This window comes from Myotis nattereri (genome assembly GCF_964212035.1).
Source record: "Myotis nattereri genome assembly, chromosome: 8".
Lineage (NCBI taxonomy): Eukaryota > Metazoa > Chordata > Mammalia > Chiroptera > Vespertilionidae > Myotis > Myotis nattereri.
Window position 1 is genome coordinate 94008594 of NC_138083.1, and position 26489 is coordinate 94035082.

At 59.5% G+C, this 26489-nt stretch overlaps 1 protein-coding gene across 10 annotated transcripts in view; it reads right to left on the reverse strand.

Moving 5' to 3' along the window:
* The window catches only part of OSBPL1A (oxysterol binding protein like 1A), a 108742-nt gene that overhangs the window by 38464 nt on the left and 43789 nt on the right, over window positions 1-26489 (reverse strand). For 6 of the 10 annotated variants that reach the window (XM_081096682.1, XM_081096687.1, XM_081096689.1 and 3 more), the window contains one exon: window positions 5533-5692. The exons of 1 other annotated variant lie outside the window; for it this stretch is intronic. In XM_081096682.1, coding sequence (XP_080952808.1) covers window positions 5533-5692 — 160 coding nt within the window. Of the gene's footprint in view, window positions 1-5532; window positions 5693-9240; window positions 13070-22493; window positions 23065-26489 lie in introns of those variants that run through there. 3 more of the 10 variants (XM_081096684.1, XM_081096690.1, XM_081096691.1) reach the window with 3 other exon arrangements.

Sequence of the window (26489 nt, forward strand, 5' to 3'; positions counted from 1 at the left end):
GGCCGGAGGAGGAGGAACGGGCTGGTGTGAGGGCATCCCAGCCCTTGCCTGAGGCCATGCACGCCCGCCAGAGGCCAGTCACACAGGCACTGAGCGTCCTGCAGCGTCGGAGGCACGAGGCACGGCGACCAGCGGCACGGCCCGCAGGGCGGGAGGAGAGCCTGGCGGGGTCCTGAGAACAGCCGCTCACGCTCCTGATGCTGTGGGCGGACAGCTGTCCCATAGCCCACGGGAACAGGCTGAGGGGCCGCCTCACTCCCACGCCGTCCCAGCTCGGCCACACGGCCTCCCCGCACAGGAGCCGCTGCCCCGGGAGACCGCGCTCTCCGCAGGTTCAGTCACACGCTCACCTGGACCCCAGGGGCCCCGCTGCCGCTGCCGTGGCGGCTGCCGAAGGCCAGGCCTGCCCACAGCGTCGTCTCCAAGCCGCCTGGTGCTGAGTCAGCCATGGGTCCGGCGCCTCTGAACGGCCTTTCCAGGCTTTTCCATTTTGTCCTCAACTGTCAGCATCACACGGGCCGTCTGCACCCCCATCCCGCAGGCCTGAGCACTGCCATGCCTTCGTGGGAGCCACACATCCCGGGAGCGTCTGCTGCCTCCCGTTGGGGGCACAGGGCGCTGACAGGAGTATGAGGCCCCAACTCAGGCTTCAAAAGCAAACAAGGGGCCCCAGCTGGTGCCCAGTGGTTAGAACGTTGGACTGGGACTGAGGGTCAAGGGTTCGACTCCCGGTCAAGGGCACGGACCTTGGCCGGGGGCTCAACCCCTGGCCTGGGTCTGGGCGCATGTGGGAGGCAACCCATCAATGTTTCTCTCTCCTTCCTCCTCCTCCCTTCCTTCTGTTCTCAATAATAATTAATAAAACAATATCCTCGGGTGAGGATTTTAAAAACACACAGCCAAGGGGGCGGGAGGGAGTGGCCACGTGGCGGGCGCCGTTCCCTGTGGGAGGACGCGCAGCTCTGCAGGCGGTGGTGGCGGCGATGGCTGCACGACCACGTGCCTGCACTTCACCCGCCGCACGGGGCGTGGGAAGATGGTTAAATGGTGAACGTGCGTATCCGAGTCCAATGGAAACACACACCTGCTGGCTGCATGGCCTCTGACCATCGGGTCCTGTCACCTCTGACCCCAGCGCCAGGGGTGAGACCACACACTCACAGCGGCCGGTCTGCGTGCAGATGCATGTTTTAGACATGCTCGTATCGGTTTCAGAGAGGAAGGGAGAGAGAGAGAGAGAGAAACATCAATGATGAGAGAGAATCACTGATCAGCTGCGTCCTCACACCCGCCACTGGGGATGCAGCCTGCAACCCGGGCGCGTGAGCTGACCAGGAATAGGTCGCCTGACTCATAGGACGATGTGCAACCACTGAGCCACGCCGGCCGGGCCAGATCTTTATTCTGAACACATTTCACACAGCAATCCTCCCCCTCATCCAAACAGATGAAGGCCAACAGCTGTGACCGGTTAACGTGACTAAACGAGATCATCAACGTGTGCGTTCCGCGTGCACAGCTTTCCATCTGCCAACCACGCCTCCAAGACAAACCTGTGAGAACCTGTGGAACCAGGAGGCTCGTCGCCTCCACCCCGTCCTGGTTCTCCTCCCGTGAAAGGCAGGGAGGGCCTGGCGTGAAGGGTGTGGGCACGTCAGCGCGTCTGACAGGTTGTCCTGACAAACGTGTGCTTCTGACTCGACCTTTGGGAACCAGCTGGAGAACAAACAGTTCGAGGAGCCTGTGGAAGGCCTGGGTCCTGTCCAGCGGCCGCCCCTGCCCCAAGGCCAACAGGAAGTGGCCGGCACACGCTCCCCATGACGCCTCCACGAGGACGTAGGGTTTCCTGGACACTGGGCGTGGTCACCGAGGTGCCCCCAGCTTCAAACCCCAGTGCCGGACGTTAGGCAGGGCTGAGGCCCTCTCTGCACAGACCCCACGGCAGCATGTTCGTGTGATGAGCACAGAGAGTGAGCACCACCGGCCCCACCTGGAGAAACTGCGGACGACACTCGGGGTGCAGGGGGGGGGGCCTGTAATCCACGGAGGAGATGCAGACGCCTGAGGCAGAGACTGGCCGCATTCCGGCCCCGCCCCCACCCCCGAGTGGCGTCCAAGGTCGAAATCAGCAGAATGATAGTGCTGCTTAGGCAGTTCCTGTCTCTTTTTTTATTACAATTTTTTATTGAGAGAAAATGCAGTTATAAAGTTCATCATTTTATCCTTTTTTTTAAAGTATATTTTTAATTAATTTCAGAGAGGAAGGGAGAAGGAAAGAGAAACATCAATGATGAGAGAGAATCATTGATCAGCTGCCTCCTGCACGCCCCCTGCTGGGGATCAAGCCCACAACCAGCATGTGCCCTGAGCGGGAATTGAACCCTGACCTCCTGGTTCATGGGTCATGCTCAACCACTGAGCCACACCGGCCGGGCATAAAATCATCTCAGAAAAGGATGATGGCCCAGAAGGTCAGCCCCAAGCCTGAAGGATAAATCATGCCCCTCCGTGAGTGCCTGGCAGACGGCGCAGGAGCGATCTGCGGGGTCACACGGCAAACGCGGCGTTAGAGGCAGGATCCGTCACCCCAGCCTCTGCAGAGTGCTGTGCCACCTTCACGTCTCCCAGGCGTTTGTTAGTCACGTTCTGTCACGCTTCACTGGCTGCACATCACCCCCCCCAGGTCACCGGGCTGGGCTGGGCAGGAAAGGGAACGCTCACGCTAACACACCGGGCTCTGCCCCAGGGAACACGCAGTGCAGGTGGGAAGGGAAGAAACACACAGGAAGCTACACAAGGAAACGGCCAGAACGAGGCAGCGGCTACGGGGGAGCAGGTGCTGGAAACGCCGGGTGAGGGAGCGACCAAGCACCGGGCGGGTGCGCACAGAGCAGGCCCAGGCGAGAGGGCACCGCCGACTCGGACAGGACACAGCGAGAAGGCGGGGACACGGCGGGGGCGCGGCCAGTGCTGGCCCTCCCACTGCCACGGCCCCCTCTCCACCGGCTGCTGGAACTGTCGGCAAAGGTGCAATGCTCCTCTCGGCGCTCCCAGGTGCAGTCGCTGGTTCACCTTTGCCCACAGGCCACAGCTGTTCCTGCGCAGCCCCATCTGCCACACGGACAGTTCTGCCTGAAAAAGACTCGAGCTGGCGAGGACGCGGAGAAAAGGGGGCCCTGCTGGTGGGCATGCAGGCGGGACAGCCACTGTGGACAACAGTGTGGAATTTCCTCAAAAAATAAAAACGGAGCTTCCGTTTGACCCAGTGATCCCACTTCTAGGAAGATATCCTAAGAAACCAGAAACCCCAATCAGAAAGAACGTATGCACCCATGTTCATAGCAGCACAACTGACAAGAGCCAAGGTCTGGAAACAGCCCACGTGCCCATCAGCAGACGAGTGGGTAAAAAGCTGTGGTCCATCCACACCATGGGATACTACGCAGCAGGAAAAAAGAAGCCTCTCTTACCCTCGGGGACAGCATGGAGGGACCTGGAGAGTGTTGTGCTGAGCGAAATAAGCCAGTCAGAGAAAGACAAGTGTCCCGTGATCCCCCTCAAACGTGGAACCTAAGGAACAAGCAAGCACTGAGGCCTCCGTGGGACAGACGGACGCATCTCAGAGGGAAGGGGGAGAAGTCAACCAGAGACCGTGTACGCACATGTGCATACGTCGCAGACACAGTGCGTACCCCGCGGACACAGTGCGTACCCCGCGGACACAGTGCGTACCCCGCGGACACAGTGCGTACCCCGCGGACACAGTGCATACCCCGCGGACACAGGCCAGGGTGGGAAGGCCTGGAGGGCGGGAACTGGGTGGAGGGGCCATGGGGGGAAAGGAGGGGACGTCTGTACTACGCTCAACAGTAAGGATACGTTTTTAAAAGACACACGCACGGACTCTTGCGGCTGCTGAGAAACGCTAACCCGGCTTCAACTTCAGGACACACTTGGATGCGCTTTGCTCATCCGCGCTCTTGGGTCACATGCATTGCACATGCCCGTTCCGACCGGACATCGCGAACAGGAGAACAGACACAGATACACACATGCACGCACATACAGACACACACGCACGCACACACGCACACACACACACAGAGGACAAGTGTGAGGCTTCATTAATTCACCTCCCCTTACACAGTGAAACGCCACCACCCCGTGAGAGAAATGTTTGCGCTGGGGGACTCAGTCACTGAGCACACTGAAAACACAATCCTATATAATAAAAGGCTAATATGCAAATCAACCAAATGGCAAAACGACCGGTTGCTATGATGTGCACTGACCACCAGGGGGCAGACACTCAACACAGGAGCTTCCCCCTGGTGGTCAGTGTGCTCCCACACGGGGAGCACTGCTCAGCCAGAAGCTGGGCGTTCCCACCTTCGTGCTAAGGATGTCCGACTGACGGCTTAGGCCCACTCCCCACAGAGAGCAGCAGTCGGACATCCCCCGAGGGCTCCCAGACTGTGAGAGGGTGCAGGCCGGGCTGAGGGACACCCCGCCACCCCAGTGCACAAATTTCGTGCACAGGCCTCTAGTTTTTAAATAATCAAGAGGGCCCAGGGGTTGGAGAAATGATTCTACACTGTGAGCTCGCACAGAGGCATGCTCACTCAGGTGCAAGGTCCCCTGATCCCACTCAGGGTCCCCACATGCCGACTGAACTTGGCACGTGTTTCTGGGCGGCGTGAAGCACCTCTGCTCCCGCAACACCAGGGCCTCCCCTGACTCTGGCAGGTGACGTATTTCCTGTTATCACGTTACTTCTCTGTATCTTTTCCTCTCGGGAAGTGGTTCCCACGTGGGCACACGCCCCACAGGGGGCAGTTTGACTTTTAAGGGGGGCGATTCGAGAATGAGTTATTAACAGTGAACTTTTTGCATGTCTTATGGCTCTAGGGGCCTCTCATACAGCATATAGATTGTGACATATTTACGCATTTCAGTTCTCTATTATGTTTTGGAACTTTATTTGCTATTTTTCATATCACTTCATATTATTATTTTAACAATTTCCAGTGATGTCTTCCTCAGCACTTCCACTGTCCTTGCGTGCTTTTATTTTTCTTTCATGGATGCCATGTTCCTTGGAAACTTGTTTAGACCAAGGTCATGGCCTTTTAGGCTCCCTCCACGTGAATAGTTCACTTTTTGAATAGTAAGTGTTATATGTCACGGGGGAGGGGGGGACATCAGGATGTTAGAGGTGCTTAGGGGGGCGTGGCCAGACAAGGCTGGGAACCACTGCTCTGGCACCCAGAGTGTCCTCGGGGACACAGGGCGCCCATCTCTCTCCTTAAACATGTGTGGCCCTGGCACCAGGAGGCACTGATGGTCACTGACTAAGGGATCCAGGACTCATGTGGGTTCCAGGGCCCTCCATCCCCAGCCGAGCCACGCTGCCTGTGCCAGGAGCCCAGCGGTGACTCCTCCGACCCCGACCCAACGCCAGACCCCTGCCGACGACGCACGTGACGCAGGGAGCGACCCGTCTGCCTGTCGAACCCGGAGACTCCGACCCACCTGACAGCGCATCGTAGAACTCGTCCTCGCTGAGGACGCTGGGCGGGGAGCCGGCCACCAGCGACTGCTCTAGCTCATGGTGCTCCGTGGCCAGCGCCTCCAGGGCCTCCGACAGGATCTTGGTTTTCTCCTGCTCCTGCTCCAACTTGACGTTCCTCGCCTGGAAGGAAACAGGACAGACTCACTCGGGAGCACGGCTCCAGCTGACGGCACGTCCGAAGCGAAAAGCCGTGCCCTGCGCACGCGGACGAGTGTGCAAAGCTGCGCGGCTGACTCGGTCCTTCCCGGCTCCTCCCAGCAGCTCCGGCGAATGACGGGGGTCGGAGCCGCCAGACACACAGCTCCGAGGACCGGGGTCCTCGTGCACGAGCGTCAGCAGGTCGGGGGTCACGCAGCCCCTTCAGAAACAGCCCCCCTCAGCAACAGCGCGACATTAAGAAGCCGGTGGGGGGGGGGGGGGTTAAAACCATCAGTAAGTTTTGAACAAAATAAAGAACTAAAACCACCCAAGGGGACGACGGGAGCCACTCCGAACCCCCCAGTTCACTCCCACCATCGCTGGCAAGTCCCGTGAAGGGAGGGAGGGGCGGGCAACGAAAACTTAATTTTCACCTTAAAATCCCAGGTTCTGGTTTTGATTTCCTAGTTCACCTTGAACTCAGGACCCCAAGGAAAGGTCAAGTACAGGCAAGGCAGCGGCCGTCGCCAGTCCCACCCCTGCAGGTGGTCCCCTCCCCGACGCCAGGCCGGACCTTCCAGCCAGCTGGGCCGTGAGAGGGAGCCGCGGCCCCGCAGGGCTCCTGTCTCAATCCCTGCAAGCCCAGCCGGTCCGCACCCGCCGCCTCCAGCCTCGCCCGGGCATCGGGCGGGAGCAGCAGTGGGGTCTCCCGTGGGCCGGCCGCGGGGCGTCGAGAAGCTCCTGGGGCCGAGCCCCGAGCCCGGCACTGAGAGGGCCCCGCTGCTCTGAGTCCAAGCAGCCGTTTCCCACTCAGAACCTTCCAACTTGCTTTTTTTTTTAACAAATTTTTTTAAAATATATATTTTTATTGATTTCAGAGAAGAAGGGAGAGAGAGATAGAAACATCAATGATGAGCGAGAACCATGGATCGACGGCCTCCTGCACGCCCCACTCTGGGGATGGAGTTCACAACCCTGGCCTGTGCCCTGACTGGGAATCGAACCCAGGACCTCCTGGTTCAGCGATCAACACTAACCACTGAGCAACACCAGCTGGGCAAGGTTAAACCTTTGTCATCCGGGGAATCCTCCAGTCCTCAGGCACCTTCTCGTGTATCATTTTAGCAATGAGATTATTATTAGGAAAAACACCAATAAATGATAAGAATGAGCAGAGAAGACATGCGGCACTTGGGAAAAAAGGAATACTTACATAATTACAGTTTTTAAGAAACTACAAAAGCCTGGCCCTGGCTGGTGTGGCCCAGGGGGTGGGGCATCGTCCCGAACGCGGAAAGGGTTACTGGTTCCATTCCAGTTCAGGGCACAGGCCCAGGTTGCAGCCTCGGCCCCCAGTGGGGGGCGTGCGGGAGGCAGCTCATCAATGTTCCGCTCTCATATCCATGTTTCTCTCTCTCTCTCCCTCTCCTTTCTTCTCTCTCTAAAATTGAATTTGTAAAAATCTTAAAAAAAATAAATTGCAAAAGACTTGCAAATATTCTTATCATCTAACTTTGATCTCTGAAGCATAAACACCTTTACTATGGCTGGAGTCAACTTAAAAACAAACTGTTCCTCCTCCCTTTCCTGGGTTACGGAATGCAAACACCTATTCTAAAAACCACCCAACTGAGCACAGTGTCCACAACAGTCCTCTGTGAGGGAGGCGCTGCCAGCGCCATGATAGCCGCGACCAGCACCGCCCCCGGGGGCAGCCAGACCCGCCCCGCTCGCCCTTCCGCGCACCATGTCAGCTCCTCAGACATCAAAGCGCAAACGTGCAGCTGACACTGCCTTGCGGTGCGGTCACCCCTCCCCTCCCTCCCCGGCAGCCACTGCATCTCCCTGCCGAGGGCACCCAGCGGGTCGCAGGGAAGGGGCAGAGTAAGTGGTCGAGGCCCCAGATGATCCCGTCCCCTCCACAAAGCTCCTCCCAAACTCCACGCGCCCTCATCCACCTGCAACACGCACCCCTGCACCTGCCGCCTCCACACCCGTCCGCACTGTCCTGGGGAGGGAAGGGGAGCAGGGGGAGGAGGCTGGGACCTCGCACTGGCTAGTTCTTGCCTCGTGTCTAACCTGTCCGTCTAGGAGTGAGGCTGGGGGTGGGGGGGCACCACCCTGTGGAGGCCGGCTCTGCACCGAGTGAGGGGGCCACCGAGGGCGGAGCCGGGCAGTGACACCATTCGGTTTACCGCTCATCTCTCTCTGGCTGACACGTGGGAGAAGAAACCTGCGGGGAGGTCAGGAGAAGAAGAAATAAGGATCCTGCCCAGACCAGACAGTGTGGCTCAGTGGTGAGCGTCGACCTATGATCAGGAGGTCACGGTTCGATTCCCAGTCAGGGTACGTGCCCGGGTTGTGGGCTGGATCCGCAGTGTGGGGCATGCAGGAGGCAGCCAATCAAGGATTCTCTCTCATCACCGATGTTTCTATCTCTTTCTCCCTCCCCTCCCCTCCCCTCCCCTCCCCTCTCCTCTCTGAAATCAATAAAAAAAATAATTGGGGAAAAAAGATCCCTTAGGAGTACCCTGCAGCCCCCAGGACAGCAGCGAGGTGCGTGGTGGCAGGTCTGGGGGTGTTGCAGGCCGGCCTGCGACCGCTGGCAGGCTGACTGTGGACGTGAGAGAAGAGGCGCCGAGGGTGACCCCGGGGTTTGGCCCGGGCAGCGGCAGACAGAGCCGTCACTCACGACCTAACGCGGTGATGACGCGGGAGGGCCGGCAGCCAGGGCACAGCCTAAACAGGACGTGCGAGATGCCATCGCTTCAGAGACGCCAGGTGGCCCAAACCCAGGCCCGATTTCCTTCTGACGGAGGAACGAGAAAGCGCCAGCAAAGGAAGCCGCGAGGAGAGCGCACAGAGAGCAGGCGTGTGGGGCCCGGGACGTTCCAGGGGGAATAAAAGGAGGAAAAGGGATTGACGGCGGACGCTGATGACAGATGCGGGATGCGGCCGAGGGCAGGCGCGGGTGCGGTGAGGGTCTGCGGGCGGCAGCTCCAGGGCGTGGGGAGCAGACGTTCCAGGCGAAGACCCGGCGGCCGCGGGTCGTAAAGTACGAGAAGGAAGCGGGAGGGAGGCCCATCCCTGGAGCCTCGCTGACCAGGAGGAGGAAACCGAGGCAGCTGCTGGAGCGGAGGGGCCACGCGTTTCCACACGAGGGGCGACTCCGCAGGGAGGGGCTGCCGATGTGGGGGAGGGGAGCTCCTGCGATGGGGGCTGGGGTCACCCCCATGTGCAGCCAGCCCTCCTAAGGGCTCGGAGGGGCGTCCTTGGCTGCAGGGAGAGGGAAGGGGGTGTGGCACAGGGTCAGGCGGGCGGCGGCCCTCTACTTCGAGGAATGTTGTTTAAATCCGTCTGACAAAATGCGCCTCAGATGTTCTGGGTTCATATTGATTCCTCCGAGCATCACCATCCCCTTCGGGAGCCGCCCCCCTTTATTTCCAGCTCTTCCTCGGGTGCCTGTGTATTGGGCTCCATCCTGGACTCGGGCGTAACCAGCTACCTCCCCCCTCCCCCCGAATTCTTACCCGACTTCATTGCTCCGTCAGCCGCGGGGGGGCATGTGAGAAACCGAGAGAAAGGAGACAGACAATGAGGTCATCGCCGACGGCCGCCTGCGATGTAACAAGAAGCCTCTCCTCTCCTCAGTTTCACAGGACAGGGCCGCCCGATGAAAACGAGGTCACGTCCAGGGCCCGGACGCCCAGCACAGGGTGGCGGGGAGTGCGGGCTGTGACTGGCTCCTGACCCGGCTAACAAAGCCCCTTTGCTGGCACTGCCACGTCCTCGCTCCGGTCCCGCCACGGGAAAGGCAACCCACTGGGAGCTCCCGGGTCCCCTCTGCCGGAGGCCCCCCCCCACCCCACCCCCGGGAGACGGGCGTGTGGGTGCCGACTCGCTGACGGGCTCTGAGTAACAGGCCCCCAGAGGGCTCATTAAACTGAATGTCGGCTGGTGACCTGGGGGCGACTCCAAGGTTAACTTCAGACACGTGGGCCCAGGGAGAATTTGGGGGTAACTGGATACGCCCGAGTCCAGGACGGAGCCCAATACACAGGCACTGGAGAAAGAGCTGGAAATAAGGGGGGGGGCACCTTAAAGAAGGGGGTCGTCATGCTGAGAAGAATCAATATAAACCCAGAGTATCTGATGCTCATTCTGTCAGATGGATTTAAAAACAACCCCATGGAGATAAAATCAACTGGAGATGAGCACTAGCTACAACAATATAATAAGGAAGTTTAGGTTTTACATTTCTTAAAAAAACAAAAAAGGAGAAAAGAGAAATGTCTTTTGAAACAGAAGTACTGCTCACGTCCACATAAGCTACCAACAGTCGACTTCACACACATTCAGCCCGCGGCCTTGTTCAACGGACGGTCCTGCCATTGAAAATACGCAGGAGCAAGAGATCATAAAACCTGCTGATCAGAACACTCACATGAGGAACGCCTACCGTAAATTAAATGTCCAAAACCACATGCATGTTACACTCCAGAAACAGCCCTTCGCAGGTTTATAATCCCAAAAGCCCTATGCACCTCAATATATAATTTCCAATGTATAAGATCCTAGATTACAATATAATGTATTAAAGTGTCAAAAGGTAAATTATAGACCAAAATGTTAAACTGCCATGTACAGTAATAAGTCAATTTGGCTACCTCAAAATGGTAAAATTCTAAACCAACCTATTTAATAAAGATTCTGAAATTCTTACACGTCTGCTTTGTATCGTGTCTCTTTAACTCCCCACTAAATAGTCATTCGTGACTGTATTCCCACTGCAAGGATGGTGCCAGGAACCTGCTCAGAGGGAAGTAAAAGTAACATTTTCCAATGAATAAATACCAAGATGTGGAGAAGCAGGACAGGCAGAGGCGCCCAGAGGCGATGCCAAGGAACTCTGTGCAATGAGATCCTGCAGCCAGCTTTACAAGCACCTCAAAGCTTACCAGGAAGGTCATCATTTCACAGTGCAGGACCCTGAGCAAAAATGCCTCCAAAAACCTCATTATTCTTAACTTCAGTAAAAGAGTTAATTAGCAAAGAAAGGCCTTTGCCTCACAGGATCTGCACAGAAAGACGTGCTGTGTACACAGGGCTACTTCCACGTCTAGGACTAACCAAGTGCCCGCATGGCATTTAGTGTAAAAGGCACTTACATGCTGGTAGGCCGTAGGCCCTCATCGCAGCCCCGTGAGGAATGTATATATTTGTACAAACTGAGTATCATCAAGTTTTTACTTGCCAAAGGTTAGCACGGAATAAGAACTCAGTATGAATCTTTAGGAGCTGATGTTTGCATTATCAGGTTTTTCTACAAAACGTCGCATCGGACCTGAAAGGGCGGCGGCGAGGCGCTGAAACAGCGAGGCTGTGCCGGCGGCCGCACCACCTGCACACGCCCTCCTCCTCCGGCCCAGCAGGACCGCGGGCCCCAGCCCTGGTGCGGAGCCCAGGCCGAGGTTCGAGGTTCGGTGAGGCACCCCCGTCTTGCCTTGCCTGGTGGCTGAGCTCCTGCCTAAAAATAGCCTCGTCTTATATAATCCCGCACGGGCTCCTGCGGCGTGTGAACCCCGGGATGTGTGACCGGCTGCCTCCTGCACGCCCCCCGGGGGACGAGCTCTGTGCCCAAAGGAGGTGCACAGTACTTTCCAGAAGCAGAGACGTTGCATCACCAGCTAACAGGTCTTATTCCAGGTGTTCCCCAAGGGCTCTGTCGTTGATGTTTCTGTGGAGAAAAATAAAACCCCAGGAAAACTCTCCCGGCTCTAACGTCCAAAGAAACGGAGAGTTATTTATACCCAATAAAACACCTCCAGGGCCGTCCAGTGAATCTTCACGGACATGTAACCCTGTAGCTGGCGTCACTGCCTCGTCTGCTGTGTCCCCTGAGCCCCTCTCCCAGCCTCACCGCAGGCAGCCCTGCCCAGATTTCTGTCCCCAGGAGTGAGGTCTGTCTGTCTGTAAAGGGCAAGGCCGTGGACCCGGTGGGATGGGCTCTTCTGTTCTGGCTTTTTACAAGGATGACGTTCTGCAGAGGCATCCGTACCGCGGCCCAGAGCCACCCACCAGCGCACACGTTCTCAGCAACGCACCCCCCGGCGCTTCGTCCTGTGCGAGCAAACCTACACGGTCAGCCTACACACACATGGGCTCTGTGATACCGCCTACACACACGTGGGCTCTGTGGTACCGCCTACACACACGCGGGCTCTGTGGTACCGCCTACACACACGCGGGCTCTGTGGTACCGCCTACACACACGCGGGCTCTGTGGTACCGCCTACACACACGCGGGCTCTGTGGTACCGCCTACACACACGCGGGCTCTGTGGTACCGCCTACACACACGCGGGCTCTGTGGTACCGCCTACCACACACCTGGGCTCTGTGGTACCGCCTACACACACGCGGGCTCTGTGGTACCGCCTACACACACGCGGGCTCTGTGGTACCGCCTACACACACGCGGGCTCTGTGGTACCGCCTACCACACACCTGGGCTCTGTGGTACCGCCTACACACACGTGGGCTCTGTGATACCGCCTACACACACGTGGGCTCTGTGGTACTGCCTACACACACGTGGGCTCTGTGGTACCGCCTACACACACGTGGGCTCTGTGGTACCGCCTACCACACACCTGGGCTCTGTGGTACCGCCTACCACACACCTGGGCTCTGTGGTACCGCCTACACACACGCGGGCTCTGTGGTACCGCCTACCACATACCTGGGCTCTGTGGTACCGCCTACACACACGCGGGCTCTGTGGTACCGCCTACCACACACCTGGGCTCTGTGGTACCGCCTACACACACGCGGGCTCTGTGGTACCGCCTACACACACGCGGGCTCTGTGGTACCGCCTACACACACGCGGGCTCTGTGGTACCGCCTACCACACACCTGGGCTCTGTGGTACCGCCTACACACACCTGGGCTCTGTGGTACCGCCTACACACACCTGGGCTCTGTGGTACCGCCTACCACACACCTGGGCTCTGTGGTACCGCCTACCACACACGTGGGCTCTGTGGTACCGCCTACACACACCTGGGCTCTGTGGTACCGCCTACCACACACCTGGGCTCTGTGGTACCGCCTACCACACACCTGGGCTCTGTGGTACCGCCTACAAGGTGAGGTTCAAGCAAACACGGGAGGAGATGATGCCATCAGGAGAAGGGCAAACACAAGAGGATGTGGCTGCTGGGGGCGTGGGTGTGACATGGACTGTCCACAGCGAGCGTGTTGTGTGCGCAGGAGCCGTGCCCCCTGAAGTCCTGATCAGAGTGAACACACGGGCCCATCACAGAGCTGTGTGCTGTAAGTGCCACGCCGCACGCACTGCGGGTGCCATACGCCCACACGACGGCAGGCCAGTGAGTCTGTTGCACCAGCATCACCTCATCACGTGAGTGGAGCCCTGGGCGAGACGTGTGCCGACGTGAGGGGGGCTGCAGCACCCCAGGCCACAGGCTGGCTCAGCGCCACGGGCACCCCACGGACCACCTCGTGCACCAGGCCCAGCGCCGCCGGGCGTCCTTCCGGGCGCAGACTCGGAGCGCACGTCCCTCCTCACCGCGCTGCGATCGTCCGCACAACAGACCTGACTCCCAGCCCCGTCCTGACGCTCCACCCGGGCTCCGGAACACCCTCCTGCACACACTGAGCACGGAGCCAGGAAGACAGTCTGCTTGCACGGGCTCTGGGGTTTATTCTGTTTTGACCAGAGTTTTCACCTTCTCAAGGGGGCTGGGGAGGAGGACAAGCGGGGATCACGAACTCGTCTGAGGACATCTCAGATACCGGGAAGCCGTGCGCCCCAGGCCTCCCAGTCCCGGCTCAGGAGGGCCCTCCACGGGGCCGCGGGAGACCAGCCCGGGAGGCTCTGTTGGCACTTACAGCCCGAAGACGAGCGTTCTTATTGTAACAGCCTGTGTTTATTTTCACAAAATGCAAACCTCGCCCTGGCCAGCTTGTCTCAGTGAATAGAGCGTCGGCCTGCGGACTGAAGGGCCCAGGTTCGATTCCAATCAAGGGCACATGCCCGGGGTGTGGGCTCAATCCCCAGTGTGGGGCGTGCAGGAGGCAGCCGATCGATGATTCTCTCTCATCACTGATGTTTCTCTCTCTCTCTCCCTCTCCCTTCCTCTCTGAAATAATAATAAAAAAATACAAATCTCATGAGCAAATAAAATTAAACAAGTGATTTGAAAATTTCCCAAGTCCTAAAGCAATGGACATGGGTTCTTATTTTTCCTGCTTTGGGGGCACTTAAAATGTATTTTCTGATTTTTTAAAAGGAATGAAAACGCCCAGTGCCTGTGAGCTGATGCCCACACGCCTTCCGGCCCAGCAGGGAACACCTTCCAGCAGAGGGAGTCGGTCCCTCCCCCGCGCTCCTCTGGGACACGTCTGTGATGGGAACAGCAGCAGGAGGAGCGGGTCAGTACGTAGGTGTGTTTGCCGCAGGCCAGGTGCTCCGATAAGCAATACGCGCTTGGAATGCCATCCCACTCCTCCCCCAGGCCTGCAGGCATGGTATTATGACGGGGAAACTCACGCATTCCTACCACTCCAGCTCCCCAGGCTCACGTAACTAGCAAGTGGCAGCGCCGCACCCCACCCGGGCGGCCCCAGTCTCCCAGCTCTTGGCCTACACGCTCACGGTGTCTGTGTTCACAGGCATAAGAGGGTCGTCCAGCCGCAGGAAGCTGGAGGGGGTTCTGCAAATGGAAGAAAATTAGGTGGCCTTCAATATTCCTTTTATAATTTTGTGATTACATTCTCCCGAGTTCCCATCTTATTTTTAGCAATGTCCTTCAACTTCATTGTTTCTAGGAAGTCTGTGCTCTTAGGCATGGCTAAGTATCAACTAATAGCTTCACTACAGACACAGCCATCCCGTCATTTCAATGCTCAGCTGCCCGCTCTCTGGTTGTGAGTGACCTGGTCCATTATTCGTCCCACGTACAGGTCCACGCAGGTTTGCCCTTTCTCAATCTATTCATGTCCTTGACGCATATTCTGTGTCGGTGGTGATTCAGCCACGTCTCCATTTCCCCGTGCAGTCAAGAAAAGTTATTTCCAACTACACAATGACCTTTCAAAAACAACGGCAAATCAACATTTGGAACAAAAGTACAGAAAGATGGCACGTATGAAAGTAGAATACAGACCCAGGCCCACACAGAGGCGGCCCACGCGACCTCACGGCACACGCCTGCTCCGTGCAGCTCTTCTCACACACTGCAGGCGGGGGGGGGGGAGGCGGGGAGCGGGGTACGGGGAACCCCTGAGCAGCTGGAAGAGCGGCAGGAAGCCACTGCTCTGCAGGCAGTGAGGGTCCCTGTAAGAGGGGGGCCGGCAGCCCCGGGGTAGCATTTGGATAGAAAAAGTGAAGCTCTGCTTACGAACGTGTTTCCCACACCACACACCCATCAGGATGGCTACTGCACAACACACACACACACACACACACACACACACACACACACGTCACAAGTGCTGGGAGGATGAGAGAATCGAGCACGGTGCCTGCTGGCAGGAATGTAAACGGACGCAGCCACTGGGGAAACAGTGTGCGAGGCCTCAGACACTACCCACAGAATCCCACGTGGTTCAGCAATGCCACGGAGTGTGCAGCTCAGAGAACTGAAAGCAGAGACGCAGGGATGCGCACACGCGTGTTCCTAGCAGCGACAGTCACAGCAGCCGAAGGTGAAATCAGCCGGCTGCCCCGCCGACAGATGGTGCGTCAACAGCACGTGGTGCAGACGTGCCACGGACTGTGTTGTTCAGCCTCCAAAGGAAAGGGGTTCTGACACACACAACACGGATGAAGCCTGAAGGCATCACGCTGACTGAGATAAAAGAGCCACACAAAACACACGGTGTGACGCCACTCGCAGGACTCCCCAAACAGAATCACCCTCGCTGAGACCACGCGGGCACAGGGCACTCCGCAGCGACCTGGACCGGCAAGGTGGCTATGAACGCAGAGCCGTGTGCAGGTTCCAGGCAGGACCAGCACGCGGCAGAGCCACCCAGACGCTGCGTGAGATCTCTTCAGGCCAACAGAGCGAGGAACAGAATCACGCCCTTTCAACTGCCCACAAGGAAGAAACATGTCTCCGTTCTTTAAGGAAAACACACAACCCCTCGCCCTTCGCTCTCACTCCTCACAGTGGCACATGGGGACATGCACGTATCTGGGAGCAAAGCAGCCAGTAATGTCATCAGACGCAGCATTTTCCATGGCCCTCCATAAAACTTGAGGGTATGATTCAAATTCACACCTGAGTGAGGGCCACTTTCCAGGAAACGAAGGAAATATGGCTCAGACTGTAGCATTCTGGGAGTCTAGCTTCATTTTAGGATTAAACTGCAAAGAGCTAGAGAAATGGTTAAATCCCACATCACCCAGGAATGTGGCCTCTACAAGCAGCTGCCACCAGCACAGACGGTCGCCAAGAGCCTGGCCCAGGGGCGGGGGCACCGTCTGAGGCAGGACTCCCGGCCGCTGCGTGTTTCCCCAGGTGGCACCCTGTGTCAGACCGAGACACGCTCACCTGGGCCCAGCAGCTCTGAGTGCGATGGTCTGGCTGTCCCATTGGTCTGGCTGTCCCGGTCCCTGGCCCCAGTCCAGGCCACACGGGATGCAGGGCTGCTCTCCAGGGCTGAACGTGGCAGACGCTGGATGAGCCCAACGTCACCTCCCAGCTGCATCGCTCGGCAGCCTGACCCTCCCAGGCCTCCCGCCCCCTCGGAAACGAAGGAGATTTCACACGTGTCGGTGCCGGCGCCCGGGTGCGGTGGTGCCTGTCCTGCCTGTGGATGGATCCCTTTCTTGCCTCCTCCCCCTTGTCCTTGCCTCCCCGGGGTCCGCCCCGTCCCATCCTTGGAGGGTTTTCCATGGTCCGACCCACGCATTCCACTGGCTCTTTCCCTCTCAGAACCGTGGCTCCAGCACCAGAGAGGAGACAGATGAGCTTGTCCGATTCTCCTCAGATGCTCAGAGGGGCACCCTGTTCAGACGGGGATCTTCGATGCTCCTCCTATGGCCCAGCTGATGACGCCGTCAGGGAGAACGTGGGGAGCACTGGGCAGGGGCGTCGGTGGAAGGGTGCCGACCTGCGTCGTCAGGAGCCCTGAGGGGGGGCTCCAGGTCAGGGCCCCTTTTCTTGCTTGGTGACACCGGGCCAGGTGGCCCCAGGCCTCGCGTTCCTGTGGGACACAGCCCCCCCTCCACGACCTGCCCTGGGGCTCACAGGAGATCAGGATTAATGTCTGTTTCTATAAGCGCGTTTCCTGGGCTTTATTTTCAGAAAAATAACTTGAAAGGATTTTGTGCTCAGTTCAGGCAGCGAGAAGTGGAGGAAATGTGGTCTGTGCCGGGGGGTGTGGGTCAGAAGCCCCGACGGGAGAGCTGTGGGGTGTGGGTCAGAAGCCCCCGACGGGAGAGCTGTGGGGTGTGGGTCAGAAGCCCCCGACGGGAGAGCCGTGGGGTGTGGGTCAGAAGCCCCTCCCACCGGGGGAGCCGTAGGGTGTGGGTCAGAAGCCCCCCCGACGGGGGAGCCGGGGGGTATGGGTCAGAAGCCCCCCCAATGGGGGAGCTGGGGGGTGTGGGTCAGAAGCCCCCGACGGGAGAGCCGAGGGGTGTAGGTCAGAAGTCCCCGACGGGGGAGCCGTGCGGGGGGTGGGAGTGGCAGGCTCCACTCTGCTCAGGGGCTGAGCCAGGCCCGGGAGGCGCCCTCCTCCCCAGAAGGGAGCAGCTCACAGCCGCCCTGACCCCCTCCCTACCCCCATGACCGGGCCCTTTGCCTGTGATCTGCTGCTGTCGGGCTCTGCCTTCCTGCGCTTCCTGGAGGCACTAGCCTTCCCTTTAGTGATGTTTCGGGAGAGACTTTTTGTTGTTGTTCTGGCTCTAAACAGTTGGATAAAAATTAAGCTTGTGAATATGTTTAGTCACAGTTCTTCCTGTGACAGAAGCAATGTAACTCTGAGCATTGTCTTCCTCATTTGTGTCCTTCCTCGTGCATGGATCCGCGCTCACAATCCCTGGATCACAGGCTCGGCCATCGATGGGGGCACCTGGTCTGGCCGTCTTCATCTCGCGGCAGCCCCACCCTCAGGGCTCCTGACGGCGCAGGTTGGCACCCTACCACCCCATCTGCTGCCACCAGCCAAGGACCAAGGAACGGAAAGAGGCTGTGAGGGTGATGGGAAAGGAGGAGGAGGAGGGAGCAGCAGGTGGAAATGGAAAAGACGATAAAAATACCAAGCAAAGGCTGGCCTGTGTAGCTCAGTGGCTGAGCATCACCTAGGAGCCAGGAGGTCACGGTTCGATTCCCGGTCAGAGCACAGGCCCAGGCTGTGGGCTCCATCCCCAGTGTGGGGCGTGCAGGAGGCAGCCGATCCATGATTCTCTCTCATCATTGATGCTTCTCTCTCCCTCTCCCTCTCCCTTCCTCTCTGAAATCAATAAAAATATACATTTTTTTAAATGCCAAGCAATGGAAACAAGGAGGAGCTGGGTAAGAGAAAAATGTGTGAGCAGCCACACCTTCCTGGCCTCAGGGGGGCTGAACCCCAGGCGGGCGGGCCTGTCCGCCACGCAGAGACCTCGTCCGGAGAGCGTCTAGGACGGCCGCTGCGAGCACCTGAAGGAAGTCATGGGCAGCGCTGGCCGGGGCGGTTCACTAAGTCACAAAACTGGGACTAAAAAATACACGATCTGAAATCTGGAAAAGAACACATTTTGAGCACATTATCCGCTATCATGTGCAGATCCTAGGGAAACATGAACTAAAAAGCGAGAGAGTCAGTAACAACGAACTTAAAAGAAAAAGACGGCATAAAGCTAAACACGGTTCTTCAAGAAAAACAGCCAAGCAAAGCTGAACGAGACTCGTTTTTAAGAGAGAGATTTCTTTGGAAACATCCACATAAGTATTCGGGAAAGAGGACACAGATTAGGATAAAGCACACACGACTACAGGTCCAGCCTCAGTTGCGAAGATCGTTCTTAAAATATTACCAACATCTCTACATTTCAAAACCTGAGTGAAAAAATAAATTCCTGGAAATACGGACCGTGTGAAAACGGACACAAAAGGACCAGGAGGGGCGCTCACGGCCTGTCCCGGGGCCATGACACCCCCACACTGAGCTCTGAGGAAACCCCTCCCTCAAGAACAGACGCTGAAACCCCAAGAAACCAAACCGGGGAGAAGGTCACAGAAACGCGGCCGCCCGAGCCGGTCTGCTCAGGGCACAGGGTGGCTGAGCACCACAAAGTGCCACTGGCCACCTGAGCAATTTTTTAAGAAGCTTAATAGAAGCAGAAGGAACATCTGATAAAACTCAGCACCCCTTTCAGGATTAAAAAAAAAATTCAACAATGTAAGGACAAACGGGAACTTTGTTCATCTGATGAATGGTATTTACTGAGCATCATTCCTGACAGCGAATCCTAGAGCTAGAAGCAGCCTCCCGGAACCCAGGGAGCAGCCCGACCCCTCCGCTTCGGGCAGCTCCGTCCTGAGCCCCGTCCACCCGGCCTCGGGCAGCTCCATCCTGAGCCCCGTCCACCCGGCCTCGGGCAGCTCCGTCCTGAGCCCCGTCCACCCGGCTTCGGGCAGCTCTGTCCTGAGCCCCGTCCGCCGCTGCTGCCATCAGCAACCAGAGAAGCGGGGACGCGGTGCAGGGACTGAGGCAGGACCAACGCTGTCTTCCCTCAGAGGCAGGAGGCAGCTTCCCTCTTTCTGCTCTCACTTCCCACTCTCTTCCTCGCCAGCTGCAATCTGGCTTCTCCGCATCCTGTGTCCAAACAGCATTGACCGCTGGCTGCCCATCCATAACCCTAGGTCAGCTCCCATCGCAACCCCTGGCCATCTCCGGCCTCTCCTGCTCCCACTGCTCCGTCCCAGGCCCCCGCCTCCCCTGCTGCCACTTGACTTCTAATGTCAGACCCGTCCATTCCTCCCAGCCCTTTCCAGCCGCTCTGCTCCTTCCTGAGGGGGAGGGGGGGGATTACTGACTCCTTCGCCCCCACCCCACGCATGTCCAGGGGACTCCCTAAACCAGTGGTGCCCACACTGCATTGGGACAAGGACACCCTGACTTGGGTGCCATCATGTCCAAAGGGGAACCCACTCTCCTACCCCCTTTACTACCCCTTCCTTTACCTTCTACCCAGTGACTAGGGCCCACACCTGGCATCTGTGATGCCGCACCCCCCCTCCCGCCCCCCAGCCCCTCCAGCATCAGCTTGTTTACATCCTGTTTACATCCTTGCCTCGCGAGGGCCTCGCCGGCACTGGCTCCCCTTCCTTTCCACTGTCGCCTGGAATTCCGCACCTGCTCACAAGGCCTGTCCTCCCTCCTTCCTGGGGGAGCAAATCCGATTAAATCTCCGCTGACCACACCTCTCCCAGAATCTAGCTGCCCCAGTTAAGATCCCGACTCTTCAGGCTGATTCCGAAGCCCCTGCTGCTGCTCTTCTAGCCCGGACACCCCTGCCCCACCCCCGGCTCCGTCCTAAGGCTGTTCGGACAAGGCAGGCATCGGCAAACGCTGAACGGGGGAAAAATCCTCACACATCCACGGACTATTCCACAGGAAGTGCCGCATGAAGGACAGGTGCCGAGCTATGGGGGCCACCACAGAATGCACGGGAGGGACAGGCTCAACCTGTGCAGTTAGAAGAGAGGAAGCTATCTGCCTATAACTCACTCTCAAGCCTCAGCTACGGGCTCCCCGCGAGGACCTGGTGGGAAGGAAACAACCCACACCCACGGCAGCACCGGTGCCAGCGATGCAAACTCATCAGGATGGATCCTGGGTCACACCAAGCATGAGAAGCCACACACACGCACACGCACGCACACATGCACAGACATGCGCACACCACACGCACACGCGCATGCACACATGCAGACATGCACACACGCACATGTGCACACACCACACGCACGCACAAAGTGCACACACGCATGCACACAAGTGCGCACGCACGCACAACTATATGCATACACACATGCATGCACACATACACGCACACAAAGTGCACACACACATGCACACACCACACACACACACACGCACACAAGTGCATGCACGCATGCACACAAGTGCACGCGCGCACACACAAGTATATGCATGCACACACATGCATGCACACATACATGCACACAAGTGCACACACACCCATGCACGACACACATGTACACAAACGTACTCACGCACGTGCACGCACACGCACACACACGTACATGCTGTTAATTAAAACCTTACATATTTTTTGTTCAAAATGCCACAAAAGTTACCAAAATAAAAACCAGCTTCATTTTACATCATCTTTATTTAGCTTATGTCCTAGCTGTTCCCAAAATTAATTGGTATATTTCTGGATGACACATACAAGTTAAAAATGTGGGAATGTGTGTTGAATAATGCAGACCAAATAAAAAGACTACATTTCTACTTTTTAAAGGAATCAAGGTTTTCTTACAGTCCTCATGGAGCTGATACACGCAATGACACACCCGAGTGCCAGGGGCACAGGTAAGTTACCGGAGCGTGTGCATGGCACATGGCACACGCCACACGCAGAGCTGAGCATGTTGCACAATCATGTCCCCGATGTTCTGTGAGCAGCGTGTGGCGTGTAAACGACCCTGAACTGCTCACAGTCCCCGGGGACAGCCACAGGCCTTGGCTTTTAACGTGGAACCTGAGGCCTGTGCGCCCCCATTCTGCGAGGGCGAGAGGCTGCGGGTCCCTGTCCACACCCAAGACAGCCCCCAAAATTAGCCCTAAAGGGCCCCGGGCCTGGATCAGCCTGACAGCGCCTCCGGGGCCCGTGTCCGGCCAGGGCAGCGCTGGGCAAGGCCCCGTCCCGGGTGCCCGTCCCACCGAACCTCCGCGCACTCGCCACCAGCTCCGGCGGAGCTCAGACACAGGGGCCGGTGAGGACCCTGGTGTGAGCTCAACCGCGGAGAAATCTGCATCTAGATTCCCGGGTCGGCCTCACGTGACACCGCCAACGCGCATTTCAGGCATTTTTCCCGTTTGGGGAAGGTCCCAGGAGGCGATGCTGGTCCCGGGAAAAGCAGGTCCTGTCCCCTCCAACCTCACTCTCATCGGAAACTCCAATCGCGTTAGGCGCTGGCTCCCCGGCACCCCGCCCCCTCCCCCCAAACCCAGAAAAACACCCGCGACCCAAACACGCTCCGAGCGCCAGGCGCTGATTCTCCTGGGTCTGGGTTCGGGTTCGGCTACAAAGACCGCCTGTGAGTCATCAACATCCTCCAGCAAAACAAAGTTGGGAGCCACCCCCGCCCCCCCGCCTGTCCGTCACGCGTGCATTTCCTGCGTTTTCTGGGACCGTCGGTGGCTGCCGATGTCGGCCGACCGGCAGCCCCACGAAAGGTGACCGCGGCCTCCCCGCCTCCCCGCCCCGACCTGCCCCCGCGTCAAGGTGAAAGGGGCGCGTCCCCGGCTGCCCGCTGGGACCCGAGGGCCTGGAGCCCAGGGAGACCGGGGCCTGTCCCCTCCCGCGCCCGCGGCCGCGCTGGCCTCCAGCTGCTCCAGGATCCGCTCGCAGCCCCATCGCCGCGGCCGCCCCATCGCCGTGGCCGCCCCTCCCGCCGGCGTCCCCCTCCCCCTCCTGCCCAGCTCCCCCTCCCCTTCCCGCCGGCGCGCCCCCCCCCGCCCCCTCCCGCCCTCCGAGGCCGCCGCCACCCGGCCCCGCGCGCCCACCCACCTGGGCCGGTCCGGGGTCCGGGATCCGGATCCGGGCGCCGCTCCGCCTGCTCCTCCGCCGGCTCCGAGTGCGCTCGGCCTGCTCCGCCTCCGCAGCCCGGCCCGCACCCGGCGCCGCAAGGTCCCCTAAGTCACCTTCGCGCGGCCCGCCCCGTCCGGGCGAGGTCAGCGTGGGGGGGGGGGGGCGGCCCTCCCCGCGGGGCGCTGACTCGGCGAGGTCCCGGCCTGGGCGCTGGGCCGCCTCCGGGGGCAGGGCTGGGCGCGGGCACGGCCTGCGGCGGCGCGGCTGCGGGTCCTCGGCCTCCTCCCGCCTCCCCTGCGTCCGGGAGGCGCAGGTAGGACCAGCCGGCAGAGCCGCGAGCAGCGCTCCGGGAACGGGGGAGGCTGGCAGGGAGTTGGGGGGGGCGGGCAGGGAGCCGGGAGCGAGGCGGCAGGAAACGCCACCCGCGCATCCCGCAGAGGCCGCGGGTCCGGGCGGCGCGCTGAGCCCTCTGCTGGAGAAGCGGCCCTGCAACTTCCAAACGCCGCCCGGCCGCCCCGGGGAGCGAGGAACCCCCTCCCGGCGCCCCCCCATCTCCCGGCGGCCCCCGCACCTCCCCGCGGCCCCCCCACCTCCCCGCGGCCCCCCCACCTCCCCGCGGGCCCCGCACCTCCCCGCGGGCCCCGCACCTCCCCGCGGGCCCCCCACCTCCCCGCGGCCCCCCCACCTCCCCGCGGCCCCGCACCTCCCCGCGGCCCCCCCACCTCCCCGCGGCCCCCCCCACCTCCCCGCGGCCCCGCACCTCCCCGCGGCCCCCCCACCTCCCCGCGGCCCCCCCACCTCCCCGCGGCCCCCCCACCTCCCCGCGGCCCCCGCACCTCCCCGCGGCCCCCGCACCTCCCCGCGGCCCCCGCACCTCCCCGCGGCCCCCCCACCTCCCCGCGGCCCCCGCACCTCCCCGCGGCCCCCCCACCTCCCCGCGGCCCCCCCACCTCCCCGCGGCCCCCCCACCTCCCCGCGGCCCCCGCACCTCCCCGCGGCCCCCCCACCTCCCCGCGGCCCCCCCACCTCCGCGATGAGGGACACTTGGCCTCACACCAAGTCCAGTCGTTGCCGATTCTGAAATAAAGGCTGCGCTGCCCTCCGCTCGCTGTGCTGTGCGCGGTCTGGGCCACTGGGACCCAGAAAGGAAGGGGGAACAGCAGCACCCCCCCCCCTGTGAGCCCCATGTCAGAACGGACTGACCGCAGCCAGGCTTGGGGTAGACAGGGGCGAAGGGCAGGACCCCCCCCCAGCCCCAGTGGAGGTCCCCCGGTGGCGATCCTGGTGAACAGGGAGGCTGTGGACAGTGAGGGGGGCTTTCTGTCCAGCAGCAGCTTTAACCCTTTCCAACGCGGGCGAGGCTGCCCTCCAACTTCCAGGACGAGTCACACTGAACAGAACCGACCACCTGCTGGCGGCTCCCGTGCGCCCGCTCCCAGGGCCGGGCGGCCACAGACCAGGGCCCAGCCGGGCGTCCTCAGGGAATCCCCAAGCCCCGCCATGGCCCGCGACTCGAAAGCCGGCTTGCTTTCTCTTTTCTTTTTAAATAGTAAATTTCCAAAAGCCCGACTTGGTACGGAGGAGCCCTGGCTGCAGAATCTCCTGGGCCCTGAGCGCGGGAGGAGGGGCTCCGTTTACAAGGCAAACGCACCACAACCAACACCACAGGCCCTGCCACGGGGCTGCGCTGAGGCCCTCAGTCGCCTGCGGGCCCTGGGAAGGAGCCTCATGGTGGAGTGGAATCCCCACACACCTTCAGTTGGTTCGAGTCACGAAGGCAGAGCTGGCCTCACCAAACCCTTTCAGTCTCTCCTTTCTTCTTCATGTTCAGTCACCCCCATCCCAGCTGTCCACGAGTGCCACGGACAGGCAGACAGGCCGCCACCTCGGTAACTCAGAGCAGTGTGCTTAGGGCAGTGCATACAGACGAGGATACACTGTCACACTGGCCAGAGCTACAGGAGCGAGGAGCCGCTGGAGCCGGGGCGAGTCTAACCCAGTTGGAAGGGGGAACCGGGGTGAGACGGGCAGGCATGCCACAGCCCGCCTGCGACCTCACCCCACAGAGTGGCGCTGGGGACTCTGTTGGGGGAGGAAAGGGAGGCAGACAACTGAGATACAGGAAGAATGGTGGGGGGATGAGAAGGAAGGATGAACCCCAGACCGCTCGCGTCTGTGGCTTGAGAGACCAAACAGGTGGTGATCCCTTGTGACTCGGCTGCAGGTAAGAGGCCGGGAAACGCTGCCACATGCAGATGTTCCCCGGCCTGGACACTGGTTCGTGCTCAGGACGGTCTGCGGCGGGCACCTGAGTCACCACGGATGCTGGCTGGAGTGGTGAGGCTTCGGGTGAGAAGGCTGAGGGGGAGCCCCCCCCAACCCGGGGATGCGAAGAGTCGGGGGGGGGGGGTGCTGCTGTAGGAAGAGCAGCTCTGGGAGCGGCCCTGAGGCCGTGGAGAAGGCTCTGGCAGCAGCGGGGGCGGCAGGCAGGCCCTCGAAGGACAGGCGAGGTGTTCAGAGCTGTCCCCTGGCTCAGCAGTAGGCAGTCCTGGCAAGAATGGGTGCAGAGGACCAGCTGAGGAGTAAAGACGTGAAAACAGAAAGTATCTTTCTAAAATGGAATTGGAAAGGGAGACAAGCTGAGGGGGAGAGGGGCTGATTTCGAGCAGAAATGACGAGCAGAGACTCCAGGAGGAGACAGACAGACAGACAGGGGGGCGGGCGCGGTGGGCAGGCGGGCAGCCGGGCAATGGCTGCCTAACGCTGAACCGAGTTCCGCTCAGAGCAGAGGAGGAGAGACAGAGCGAGGCCTGGAGGGCGTTCACGTTGGGAACGAAGGGATCAGGGACCGTGACTCAAGGGCTGTGACCAGCACAGCCAGCGAGTGGGTACAGCGACCAGGACGTTCGTGACAAGTCACACGAAGCAGAATTTGTCCCCAAAGAAGCATCAGTCCGAGCGCAGCCCTGCCCGCGGGCCCTGCCGTGGCCCCAATCTCCCCGTGACACACGCAGCCCGAGATTCCCATCAACGCCGGCCACACGCCTTGGCAGGGCGGAGACGAGGAGGGAGTAAACATCTCACCGAGAGCCACGCCAACCGTAGGAGGCAAGTGCCTACCTGGAAAAGCGGGTCTGACTAGTGTCGGGGAGCTCAACCCACAGAGAAGGGCACCCACAGTGAAGTCTGTCTGACAGGTACCCACTGCGACACCCCCCTCCGCTGAGGGAAACACAGAACAAAGCTGATTCAGGATCCCCATTTCTAGCCCCTTGAACACAAGGTTAGAGAAAGACCAGCACATGAACACTCTAGTACGTTCCCAAGGCTTCCCCCCAAAACAGCGGTTCTCAACCTGTGGGTCACGACCCCCTTGGCGGTCGAACGGCCCTTTCACAGGGGTCACCTAAGACCATCCTGCATATCAGACATTTACATGATGACTCATCACAGTAGCAACATGACAGTTATGAAGTAGCAACGAAAATAATCTTATGGTTGGGTCACAACATGAGGAACTGTATTTAAAAGGCCAGAAGGTTGAGAACCGCTGCCCTAAAACATCCAGTAAGGTTCCCTTCAGCACACCCATCACAAACCTGACAGCCTGCTGTATTGCAGCTTCCTTTTCAACACAAGCATGTTATTTACGAGTGACACACGCCCAGTCCTGCCTCCTTCACGTGGAGGCCGTAGGAAGTCCTCAGGATCTGGGTCGGGGCGCAGCATTCCCAAACGAGCAGGCGGCACCCCCGAGCCACACAAACAGAGGCCCCGAGCCCGGCACTCAGCCGGGGCTCACGGTAAACCCTCCGGCTCACACACAGCCCGGGGACTCTGCCTGTAGACGTAATTTTACCAAGTTTGTTATCTGGTTTTTGTTTTAATAAACAGGAGATTTAAAGAGTAAATCAGAAGGGATCAGTATTCCATGGCTAGAGGCAGGCACACAGTCGATCTAAAAATCAGAGAGAA